Raw genomic sequence first — 12713 nt, 5'->3', positions numbered from 1 at the left:
AACTGAATATCTTTGGGTTTTAGACTGTTGGTCACACAAAACAAAGACATCTGAAGACGTCAACTTGGACTCTGGGAAATTCTGATTGTCCTTTTTCATTATCTTCTGGCATTTTATAAATGATTCATCAAAAATGTAATTTATAGATTAATTGCTAAGTAAAAAATGGTTAGTTGCAGCCCTAATGTGCAGAATTTAACACTTGCGCGTTGTTTTTACACCCACCTTAAATCTGAGTTTAAGATGTGTACATATGAGCAGTATTTGACCTCCAGTGCACATTTAGCCTATAGAGGATGGACTTTTCAATGAAGTAGAGACATCTTGTGTCCAGCAGTTAAACTCTTCAAATGAAATAAGATGGGTTAGATATATTAATAAAACACTACATTTAAGAGGGAAATATCATGCTTTTTACTCCACTACATTTATTTGACAGCTGTAGTTACTAGTTACTTTACAAATTAAGACATTAAATGCAAAACATATGATGATGAACATATGAATAAAACTTTCCAACAGTTTATAAAATTCTTAAAATTAGCTCCACCTTGACCTACTACAACAGTAAAATGATATTACACACGAGTGCATCACAACAACAACAATAATAATTACATAAAATGAATAAAACATGTTATAATAGTACAGGGGGCATTTTTCTGAGTACTTTTAATTAGGCTACAATTTGCTAATAATGCTTACTTTACTCAATGCAAGACTTAATCTTGTAAAGGAGTATTGTTACAGTGTGTAATTGCTACTTTTACTGAAGTAAATATACATTTCCCACCAGTGGATGAAGTGGAAAAACACATGTAGCCAACAGTGGAACGATAAGGCAAATGATGCATCTACCCGGACATTTTAGTTTACGAACCCGGACATGGGTGCGTCGTTGTTTTTATTCCCCTGAGTTTTCAACATGAAGGAAGTAAACATGGCTTTCCCTGTGAGTATGGGGGATCTGCTTAAGGCAGACCTCCAGGAGGACGCTGTTTACCGGGACGACGGTCTGTGTGTTGTCGGTATTTTCGGTAAAAGCAACATGCAGCCCGTACAGCCGAAGGAGTCTCTTATCAACACTCTGGCGGACAAACACATCTTCCCGCTGTTCGGCGGACCGGAGGACGGCGGCACCGCGGACAGCCACATCCAGGCTTTCTACAATCAGGAGAGCCGGGTGCTGTACCTGCTGCTCTCCTCCGTCTGCGACAGCCGACAGCTGCTGCGGGCCTGCCAGTCTCTGAGCGCCGGCACCGGCCACTCCGACACCCACGACGTCTGGAAAGGCCTGGACAGACAGCACTGCCTCCACCTGCTCTACATGTTCTCCGTGTGCCACGTCCTCCTGCTCGTCCACCCCAACCAGACCTTCGATGTGACCTACGACCGGCTCTTCAGAGCCCTGGACGCCCTGCGACAGAAGGTCCTGCCTCTGATCCGGGCTGCCATCAAAGACTGTCCGGTGTCCAAAGAGTGGAAGGTGAACTGCCGGCCCTGCCCTCCACGCCTGCTCTTCGTCTTCCAGATGAACGGCTCTCTGAAGGTCTTGTTTTTGATAAAGTCCTTTTAACAAATTACAAGCAGGTGGCTTATAAACCTTGTGGTAAAGCAGGCCACTTCCCTGGGGCTCCAGACACTCAGGGGCCCCAACACCCACAGATGCACTGTTTTTAGATTAGATTCAACTTTATTATCATTACACATGAACAAGTAAAAGGCAACGAAATGCAGTTTAGGTCTAACCAGAAGTGCAATAAGCAAGTGCAGGATATAAAGTGTGTGCATAAATGCAGGATAGAGCAGTATTATGAAAATATTTTACAAGTGGTGCTATGGACCTTATATACAGATGGCGTTACTATAAACAGAAGTATACTGATGGATATGTACAATAATGAATTGGACTGGGCAGAACAGTAGTGCAATGAATATTAAGTAGTGCAATTTATGGAAATAGTTACCACAGTGCTGTGTTCACTTACTTAACTATGAGGGCCTCAAACAGATGATTATTATTACTTGATTTTAAAACCCTGTCTTGTTGAGGTGCATTGTGTCAAACTCTAGTCTTAATACCGTTATTATTTCAGTTATGCATACATGGCACATATTCTTAAACACAAATTATCACAAATCAACTGACGCACAGCAAACTAGAGCTGAAACAATTCGCTTAGTTAATTTTTGTAAGCAAAAATGCCAAAAATTCATTGGTTTCAGCTTCTCAAATGTGAATATTTGCAATTTTTCTTGTTCTTCTGTGATAGTAAACTGAATATCTTTGGGTTTATGTCTGTTGTTTGGACAAAAAAAGGAATTTGAATATGTCAACTTGGTGCTCTGGTCTTTAAAAGCATTGAAGTCAGGTTCCTCAAAAAAGGCCTTAAAGTGCATTATAAAGTCTTACATCTAATGTACAAAAGTTTAGATATTTTCTCTTGCCTGCCGTAGGCAATAATGTTAGTTATAAAATGTTTTTGTATCTGATTTCGAGCTGCCTGGGGGGGAGGTTATACACCTAAAACTAAAAATGGGACTGAGTTTCAGTCAGCAAACACTGTCACTACTGCTAGCTACAGTAGCTAGGAAGCTCATCATCTCATAATGAACAAGTGTTGATTATAACAAAAACTTAAATGAATTAATAACTTTTCACTGGTTAATCCATCCATCCATTTTATGCCGCTTATCTGGGTCCAGGTGGCATTTATTGAATTAATTATATCATTAGTAATTATTGTTAAATACTGCTGGAAAGTACTGAAAAATGTCATATAACAAATAATCATTGTAGGCCATTTCCTCCCTGCTGGTTTTCCATCGTACTTTCATGCTTTGGCCGGTTGGGTCGTGAAAAACATTAAATTGCTTCTATGTTGTATTTAAAAGTCTTAAACTTAACTTGGTGAACCCTGAAGAAAACATGGGTCAGGTAATATTCCACTGTAGGAACGTTGGACGGATTCTTGGGCTATGTAGGTTAGAAATAACTGGAGGCTTTAATGGTTACCAGGGGCCCAGAGATCATTTTTGCCCCAGGGTCCAATACTAGGGCCTGCCTGTGACCATAATGGCCCTGCTCGTGGTGTGACATTGTTGTGAAAATAAAAAAGAATATATCCATAGGGAATAAAAGATAAACAGAGGTGACAGGGAAGACTTGTTGAGGCCCTGCACAATCTTTTCTTTTAAAGCAGTAGTGTGGCATTTTGGGAAATACGCTAATTTGCTTTCTTGCAGAGAGTTAGGTGAGAAGATCGAAGATGAGATGAGTTAAAGCACAATCGATCCTCTCATCTAACTGTCTGCAAGAAGGTGAACAAGCGGCTTTCCCAAAATCTCAAACTATTCCTTTAGGAACATTGGATGGATTCTTGGGCTATATAGGTTAGAAATAACTGGAGGCTTTAATGGTTACCAGGGACCTAATTTGCTTTGCAGAGAGTTAGGTGAGAAGATCGAAGATGAGATGAGTTTTTCCCAAAATCTCAAACTATTCCTTTAAGTGACAGCCCTCACCATGGTTGAGGATATAGTTTCATATGAAATTTAAAAGTCACTTCTTTTGTTTGTTTTTCCAAAGGTGTCTGCAAACGGCTCAGAGTCTGGAGGAAACCACGACAAGCCCAAAAAGCACTCTCCCAGGAGGAGGCTGCAGCATGCCCTGGAGGACCAAATTTATCGCATCTTCCGTAAAAGCAGGGTCCTGACCAACCAAAGCAGCAACTGCTTGTTCACTGTGCCCGCCAACCAAGCGTTCGTGTATGTGATACCAGCAGCAGACGAGGACCCCGTGGGTGCTTTGCTGGGTCAGCTGCGGTCTAACTGCATCTTGTGTGACCAAGACTCCACCCCGACGGTGTCAGGGCCGAGGCGTTACCAGCAGATGCGACGTTCAGCTTGGCAGTCCGGCTTCAGCGGAGACTCAGCCAGCGTGTTGATGGGCGGTCAGGTGGTGGACTACAACTTGAAGGAATTCCTTTGGCAGCACGTAGAGCTGGTGCTGACCAAGAAAGGCTTTGATGACAGCGTCGGCCGCAACCCACAGCCCTCACACTTCGAGCTGCCGACCTACTCCAAATGGATCCAGGTCGCGTCCAGACTCCACCAAGTCCTAATTAGCAATCCAGATGAAGAAATAGCGGAGCTACACACGAAAGTGCAAGGCCAGCTGAAGGTTTTGGAGGGTTTTCTCGATGCTGACACAAAGTTCTCTGAGAACAGGTGCCAGAAAGCTCTGCCACTGGCTCACAGCGCTTATCAGTCCAACCTTCCCCATAATTACACCACTACGGTGCACAAAAACCAGCTGGCGCAGGCTCTGCGGGTGTACAGCCAGCATGCCCGAGGTGTTGCTTTCCAGCGCTACGCACTGCAGCTTCATGAGGACTGCTACAAGTTCTGGAGCAACGGCCACCAGCTGTGTGAGGAGCGAAGCCTGACTGACCAACACTGTGTTCACAAGTTCCACCTGCTGCCTCAGTCAGGTGATCACTTTCTACTACTTTCTTTTCCTCTGCTGTGCTGCATTGGGGCTCATGAGGACAGAAACCTAGTGAATGTAATATACAGGGTGTATAATAGAAAAACTGTCTGCACACTGGAATCTTCCATGTAGTTTATATTAACAGTTACATTAAAATCAGCCTCAGGCATGTACTGAGTGAAACACACGTGTATTAATTAGTAGTTGGAGACAAAAACCCTTGATGGGTAACTGAGTGTGTCACAGGAAAGTTGCACATCTTCCACAAACATCAGCAGAAAGTTCTGAATGTGTTAATGTACATGCATGTTTCTGTATGGATATATATTTATTTATATTCAAAAAGAGTTAGCATAAAACCAATACATCTGACATTCATTTCTGTAGGAGAGAAGCCAGACGTGGATCGCAACCCACCCATCCTGAACCACAACAGCAGGGGGCGCTCCACCAGCTCCTGTAACTGTGGCAGGAAACAGGCTCCTCGTGAGGATCCATTTGACATCCAGTCTGCCAATTATGACTTCTACCAGGTCAGGAATCACACTACACTCTCCCTCTGAGGACAACAGCAGAGCAGCTTCTCTCAGTTGATTGTCAAATATCACATACGCAGCTCTGATAGTGCTCATCTGACACACCCTACTGAGTCTGTAGTCATTTTTGGTGCTAAGCTATTATTGCTGTGGTGTCAGTCAAAGTGTCCAGTGCTGTACTTCCTCTAGATGAAGGTGTTTCTGGAGGTGGCACTCTTTTCTTTGTCTATAGGGAGTCAGAGTATATTAATTTCATACTTGATACTTCGTTCCATTGCTGCAAAAATCCTTTAAATCCAGTTTTGCCATATAGGGAACCCTGCTCATTGATTTGCAGCATTGCCAACACTGGCCTAATGCAACCGGAGAAATTAAAGGGATACCTACCACGTTATGAACAGAACAGAAATATCTCTAGTGGTTATCATCTCATGGTATATTCATTCATTCAACCTTTATTTATACAGGGTTATCCAATGGTAGCAGTTCACTCTCTTTCGCATGGCGCCCTGTATACACAGGACAATAAAAGCAAAGGCAAAAATCCAAAAATTAGACAAAAATTAAAACGTACAAAACTGCAAATAAAGAATAAGGATACAGTAGACGAAAAGGGCATCAAACCAACATTAAACCTGAAATATCAGATTTTTGTTGTTGTTGTGAACATAACATTGACATTAAGTTGATATGGTGAATGTGACTCAAAGCAGTACTAATAGATTTTTTTTCCAAAAAGCTGTAAATGTAACACTGACATATTGGCAAACGTGTTATTTTATGAAACAGTTGCTTATTTATACATCAGCAATTAAGGAGCAGCATTATCGTTCATTTGGAGTCGTGTTTCTGTCCAACTGGCGAATGTATGTCCAATATTCACTCTCTGTTAGCTCTGATTTTGGTCTCCGACAGCTCCTGAGGGAAATATAGCTGCTAAATGCTCCACTATGTTCACCAGCTAGTCTCTAACTGTGTCTGTCTGCTGTTTGGTGCTGAGCGAGTAGTGTACAGTGGATTTTCTGAAAACAGCTGCCCGAAAACGACTATGAGAGCAGTGGGCGTGAACCAAAACAGTAAAGTTGCAGGCTGGACAGATAAATGATGAGCTGAAATTCTCTATAAAGCTCTGTAAAGCCGAGCTGCAGATTTGGGTGATAATTTTCTGTAGGTTCTTCACTGCAAGCGATCCCTTTCACATTGTCATTTCATACATTGTTATAATAAAAGTATTGATTATAGCCACTTCAAATAAAATCTAAAACACAACACATATCGCGTCACATCGCCCAACCCCACCCCACCTTTTCTACGTCTTTGTCACACATGTTTTATAACGGTGCGCTTCCTGAATAGATGCTGGAGGAGAAATGTTGCGGGAAGCTGGAGAGGATTGAGTTTCCAGTGTTCCAGCCCAGCACTCCTGACCCAGCCCCAGCCTGCAACCAAGCTCAGCGACCCCCATGTGAGGCCTCAGGGTCTGGTGAGCCAGAGAGGCTGAAGGAGCCAAGCACTGCCCAGAGCCACACACCTGGAGACACCAGCCTCAGCCTGGCTCTCAGTCTAGGCCAGTCCACGGACAGCCTGGGGCCCTACGGGGACGGAGAAGGAACCGAAACCCAAGTCCAGCAAAAGAGGCCAAGCCTTGTTGACCGCCAGCCCTCCACTGTGGAGTACCTACCAGGTATGATGCACTCTGGCTGCCCCAAGGGCCTGCTACCCAAGTTCTCCAGCTGGTCGCTGGTCAAACTGGGCCCAGCCAAGTCATACAACTGCCACACTGGTCTGGAACAGCCTGGCTTTCTGCCTGGCTCTTCCTTCCTCTTGCCATGGGACTTGGTGATCCGTTCTCGGTCGGAGGAGGACGCAGGACTGACAGAGCCTTTGGATGGAGGCACCTCCTCATGGCCAGCCCCCAACAAGACCCTGGTGGGAAAGCGAGGGAGCACTGGAGGGCTCGGTAGGAGCCGCAGGAGGGATGATATGGCTCGGGTCTTTGTGGGGTTTGAGTATGAAGACAGCAGGGGAAGACGCTTCATTAGCTGCGGGCCTGATAAAATAGTGAAGGTGCTGGGGCCAGGGGGCGCCAAAGATCCCGCCACCAGGGTGTTAAACACAGACATGCCACTGTACATCCCTTCCCCTTCACAGGGCCGTGGCCTGAAGCCTCACTTTGCCCAGCTGACTCGCCTTTATATTGTGGTGCCTGACACCCCGCTGGAGGTTACCCTCAACCCACAGGTAAACAGTTGACTCCACTTCTATGACTTCTTTGTCCAGGACATTGTAAACTAAGCTGTAATGCTGTAGTTGCAGGTATTTACTGTATATAAGCTTTATTTACACTTGCAAAAAAGCACATTAAGAAATTGAAGCCTTCTTTTACAAGTGTGACAAGTTTACATCATAAAAACAAGATAAACATTACAGTAACAAATAAAAAGCAGTAATAAAAGAAGCTAAGATATCCGGAGCAGATCAGTTTTGCCTTAAAACCAGTCAAGCAGATAAACTAAAATAATCTGAAGATTTCCTAGTTAAATATGAACATCTTGTCGTAAAATGCAATATAGTTTCCTCAAAAAAGGCATTAAGATTATTAAGAAGTCTTAAATTTAATTTAAGTCTTAAATATTTTCTCTTGCCTGCCATAGGCAGCAATGATAGTTGTAAAATGTTTTTGGGTCCGATTGTTATAGACATTAAACGCCTAACACTAAAAATGGGATTGTTTTACAGTAGATTGTGCTGCAGGAGGCTGTTCAGTCATTTTTTTGTGGAGTTTCGGTCAGCCACCATCAGACCTGTAGCAAACACTGTCACTACTGCTAGCTACAGTAGCTAGGAAGCTCATCGTCTCATAACATTGTGTCGATTTTAGCAAAAACTGAAATGAACTTAAAAAAACGCTATCACTTTTATCTAATTCAGAGGTCTGGTGAACCATGAGGCGTGCGTTCCAAGGGGATGTGGGAGAGTTGCATAAGTCTGCTTATAAATCATAGAGAAAAAGACACTCCTTATAACTCCAGAACCTGCCTGAGAATCGTCATGTTTTTAAGTTTTCTTCAGTATCAAAGTAATCCAGTGATAGTTGTCTGTACATCCATGAGTACATTACCAACAGGTACTGCTATTTGCTAATTCGGCAAACTTTTATAAGTGTCAATTTGCCAGAATGTAAACAAATATAAGCTAAATTAACGGGGCTCAAGTTGTAGCCCACATCTAACTCACTGACTCCATGGCAACAACACGTTATCCAGAATATGATGTATGATATGTGTGACATATGTCTGAACTTCCTGTGAGATTAGGGTAATAATCATATAATCTATGTCTGGTAGCAAAATATTTAGTTTTAACAGAGATGTATGAATGAATGTATTTTTAATAAAAGACAATACTGTGTTTTTTTTCTGTTGTGTTTTCAGGTACAGCCTGGTCCTCCTCCCTGCCCAGTTTTCCATCCAGAGCAGACAGACATAGTGTTGTCGCCTGACAGTCTTTGGGTGCTGCGTTTCCCTTATTCTTATGTAACAGATCGTGGCCCCTGTTACCCCCCCAAAGAGAACCAGCCACTCAACAACTACAAGGTGCTGCGAGGCATCCTGAAGGCCACCACTGCGAACCCTCCACCACAGTGAACTTTTTACAGTATGAAGGACTTCACCTTCCTGGACCCACTCCTATTTATTTACACCTTTGGATGTAGGCTGAGAAAATTTTGTTTGTCTGACCTTAAGTTAAAATCTGGCCTCTACCAACACTTTGGTGTTAGAACACAGTGGTGTTAGAAACAAATGGTCGGATTTCCATGAAATGTGCTGTGGATATTCACGGTACCCAGAGATTGAATCTCATTGATTTAGATTTTTGATTCAAACAAATTTACTGAACACTTTCATGCTCCCCAGAGGACGAACCCATTCTGTAGTGGACACTTCTTGGGTATTGTAAGGTGAAAGGGACACTGTAGCCTCTAGCAGCCGATAGCAGGGCTTTAAGCTGCCGGAGTGCTTCTTCAGAAGTGCTTGTCGGATGGTCGAACAGCTTCAGAAACCCCCTCCCCCCACACCTTTCCGACGTTGGTCTGTCCAACAATTTCTGTAACTTTTCGAAACCAACAATCCAACATTCACACACACTGCAAAATAGGGGGAGTTACAATAAAGTGTTACCTGTATTCTGCTTCATGTGTAGCGTGGTATCACAACACATATCCTACTGCAACACTGATTACTACTTAGCCAGACATACCTGATACTCTGGGTACTGGAGAGGAACATGTTCATGTTTTTCTGTAAATAAAAATAACTGTTTGTCATTCTCTTTCAGATGTTATTATTTACAGTGGTTGAAAGTAACTAAGTACTTTTACTCAAGTACAATTTTGCAGTACTTCTACTCCACTACTACGACTACTTATATTGTACTTTTTACTCAACATTTATTTAACTGCTGTAGTTACTTCAACTTATCAAATATGATGCATTGTTATAGATTAAAGGCCCCACAGACCCTCACAGGTGTTTTCAGTTATGTTTCTGATTAGACAAAATCAGGTTGGAGTTGTGTGAAGCTCTGCAGGGATTTGCATAAGTACATGATGACCTCAGGTCATCATGTACTTATAAGGATGATAAAGTTGTAAATTGCCCCACAAGAAAACTAACAGGAGAGCCCCTGAAGTCCTGAAAAATACTTTTATCTTGTTGCACATGATAAAAACTGTACAAATGATAATCTTTCAGGACCAAGTGGGCTCCATAATTTAACACTCTGAAAGGGGCCATTTTGCATAGTGAGTACTTTTACTTTTGAAGTACATTTTGCTGGTAATATTTGTGTACTTTTACACAAGTCTGAGTACTTTTTCCACCACTGATTATAATGTTATGAGAGACATTTACTCAGTGATGTAGAGGTAAATACTAAACTGAACAAAGTGCAAAAGTCAAGGTATGTTTTTCTATCTATCTCCGTGTAACTTAGATCGGATAATGAAATATCTCACTAAGACCAAGGGCAGCCTAAAAGAGAAAATCCTTGGGTTACAGGTAGGTTTTTAAGCAATATGCATTGCATTGTAGTTATTGTCCACTAGATGGCGTTGGACTCCATCTTGGTTAAACCATCTCATCATCCATTGTTGGAGACAAATGACCCCTTTTAAAGCTTGGACCAAAGTTAAACTGACAAAGAGATGGCTCCTCAAGGGACTCTTTTATTCCCTGATATATGTGTCAAACTAGAGATGAGAGCGATAGCATGTTTATAATTAGTTCAAAATTCTGCTGCTAACTAACTAAGACTCCACAGCGTTTCCATATCACCCCGGTACTGGCTTCCTGTCAAATTCTTAGGATTGGATTCAAAATCCTTCTAATTAATTTTAAATAATGAGGCATAACTTTTGAAAGCTCCCTCCACAGCCCCAGACGACATTTAGAGTGCCCCTTTAAACACAACTGCTGAAAAGTAATAACTTGAGTTTACATGAAACATTTGAGTGATGCTCTTTAAAAATATTTGGACACAAATGGTGGGCTACTGTCATCTTTCTCTATAGAGTGCGTTTACATGTGCACTGGTATCCTGGTTTTGATCTTGATCTTGATCTTGACCAGGTTTCTGATGTTCCATGTAAACATCAGAAACCTGGTTATTCCTATCCCTGTTTACATGACGCTAACAGTATCCAGGTTTCTGATTATCTCTGTGCAGTTGTGTCTTGATTTCTCACTATCTCAGTCACTATGTTCTGTACCTACAGAAAATGTTCAGAAACCTGGATACGGGGTTTCTATCGGAGTACTCCAGGTAGCATATCCTGGTCTTAGAAACCTGGATAAGGTGTTTTCATGCGCAACAGATAACTGGGATACCCAATCATAACCAGGATACTTGTGTGCATGTAAATGCATTGACAAAATAACCACTTTATGAATAAATTCAACCTGCATAAATCACTATGTTTGATAATTTCACCGACCAGACAGCAAAAGTACTGGCACCTTCATTGTTTGTACAATAGTCTGTTGTTCTCTGTCAGGTGTTGTGCAGTGCCTTATATCCTTAGAGAAAATGGGAAGCTGTTGCATCCAGCTTGTTAAAACTCCTTCCCATGTTTCTTCTGTAGCTCCATCTTTCATGTGTGATGTGTGATGTGATAACAAGTTAAGATCAACAGGATAAGATAGCTTTACTGGTGGAAACAGAGAGATCAAAGTGTAAAGTATGTATTCTTCTTTCTGTCTCTCAGTTTCATCTGCATCGTTGCTTTAGTGAACACACTGTTAGTCTGAATCCTGCAGCCAAAGAACAAGGAAATCAATGTGCGATCTCATACCTTAGTAACACAAACACACACACAGCCTTAAGGAATGAGGGTAAAAACAATGAGGGTAATAACAAAGCTAAGGAGTGATTCAAGTGTGATTCAAGGTCATAAAGTTGAACAACCGCTGGTCAAGATTTAAAAAAACATTCAACATATCCTTCATTGTAACAGTAAAAATGATTCACTGTGTGACTTGTACACTTTTACTTGAACTGACACTTCAACTGATTTTTACATTGTGACAGTTAAACTGCTTTTAGCTCTTACGCTTCAACTGACACTTCTGGCTCCTTTTATGACTCACACTTCATTTCCACTCCTGTCAGTGCTTGACTCTTCACCTAATTCAGCACTACCTACCGCCATGTGCACAACTTCCTTTTTCTGACGAAAGACCATGTAGTTGCCGCTGTGATGTTGTGCAGTGTTTTGGCATCTGATAAGACTTTAAACGCATTAATCTGTTACTCCAACTGGACTTCCTGGATCATATTTCATTGTCTCAATGGCACCTTAAACAACATGCCCCCACCAATGCTGCCCCCTGGGTTGTTTTACTGCAGGCCTGAATCCCCACTTACACTTCATGTGAAACTTCAACATTTCAACTCCTTTCACTGGTTACACATCTTAAGATTTTTTATATTTTTACTCATAATTGACTCATTTTAAAAGTTTTAACTTGTGTACTCTGTGTGTGTTTTTAACGATTTCTGTTTTGTATTAGTATGATGTGTCCCCTTGGATGGCACTTCAACTGACATCTGCTTTCAGTTTTTACACTTCAACTGACACTAATTCTTTTCAGGACTTCACTTCAACTGACACTTCTGGCTCTTTTTATCACTTCAACTAACATTACAACTTCCTTCAGTGCTTGTACTTCAACTCCTTTCAGTGTTTGAGCTTCAACTGACTCTTCAACTTCACTCAGCTTGTACTTATACTTGTACTTAAGCTAATACATAAATGTCATTCAACACTTAAACTTCAACTTCTTTCAGCACCTCTATTTTTACTGCCACATCAACTTCCTTCGATCTTTCACTTCAACTTCAGCTATTACTGTCACGCAAAGAAATTTGAAAAGCTCCAAAGACTCATCGTGTTATTAAGAAATTGAAACTGTTTCAACTGGAAATTTCAGCTGCGAGTACAAATACATTTAAAGTGTCAGACCAGAATTCAGTCAGACCACCATTTATTTGTACTGAGTGTCCCAAGAAGTCATAATGTTTTTCAGAGAAGCACTGGAAGCAGTGAATGTGTGTGTGTGTGTGTGTGTGTGTGTGTGTGTGTGTGTGTGTGTGTGTGTGTGTGTGTGTGTGTGTAAAGCAACAAC

The 12713-nt window shown here is 41.8% G+C and overlaps 1 protein-coding gene across 2 annotated transcripts; it reads left to right on the top strand.

The window, feature by feature from the left end:
* The first annotated feature begins 530 nt into the window (after positions 1-530).
* smg8 (SMG8 nonsense mediated mRNA decay factor) lies at positions 531-9360 on the top strand. 2 transcript variants are annotated; one of them, XM_044221698.1, is made up of 5 exons: positions 531-1486; positions 3590-4493; positions 4880-5025; positions 6385-7269; positions 8463-9360. In XM_044221698.1, exons 1-5 carry the CDS (start codon positions 926-928, stop codon positions 8673-8675), a joined length of 2709 nt encoding a protein of 902 aa, XP_044077633.1. In that variant the 5' UTR covers positions 531-925; the 3' UTR covers positions 8676-9360. The 2 variants fall into 2 exon arrangements, with proteins under 2 accessions (XP_044077633.1, XP_044077632.1); XM_044221697.1 differs by having other exon boundaries at positions 536-1549.
* Positions 9361-12713: the final 3353 nt, after the last annotated feature.

This window comes from Siniperca chuatsi, linkage group LG14, assembly GCF_020085105.1.
Source record: "Siniperca chuatsi isolate FFG_IHB_CAS linkage group LG14, ASM2008510v1, whole genome shotgun sequence".
Taxonomy (NCBI): Eukaryota; Metazoa; Chordata; class Actinopteri; order Centrarchiformes; family Sinipercidae; genus Siniperca; species Siniperca chuatsi.
Note: the sequence above shows the minus strand (reverse complement) of the source record. Positions and strands in the feature narration are given on the sequence as shown.

Bases quoted from the DNA above. Each gene is read 5' to 3' on its own strand.
- smg8 (XM_044221697.1), top strand. From the start codon at position 926: ATGAAGGAAGTAAACATGGCTTTCCCTGTGAGTATGGGGGATCTGCTT. The intron at 4,494-4,879 runs GTGATCACTTTC...TCATTTCTGTAG, and splicing joins CCACCTGCTGCCTCAGTCAG to GAGAGAAGCCAGACGTGGAT. The intron at 5,026-6,384 runs GTCAGGAATCAC...CTTCCTGAATAG, and splicing joins CCAATTATGACTTCTACCAG to ATGCTGGAGGAGAAATGTTG.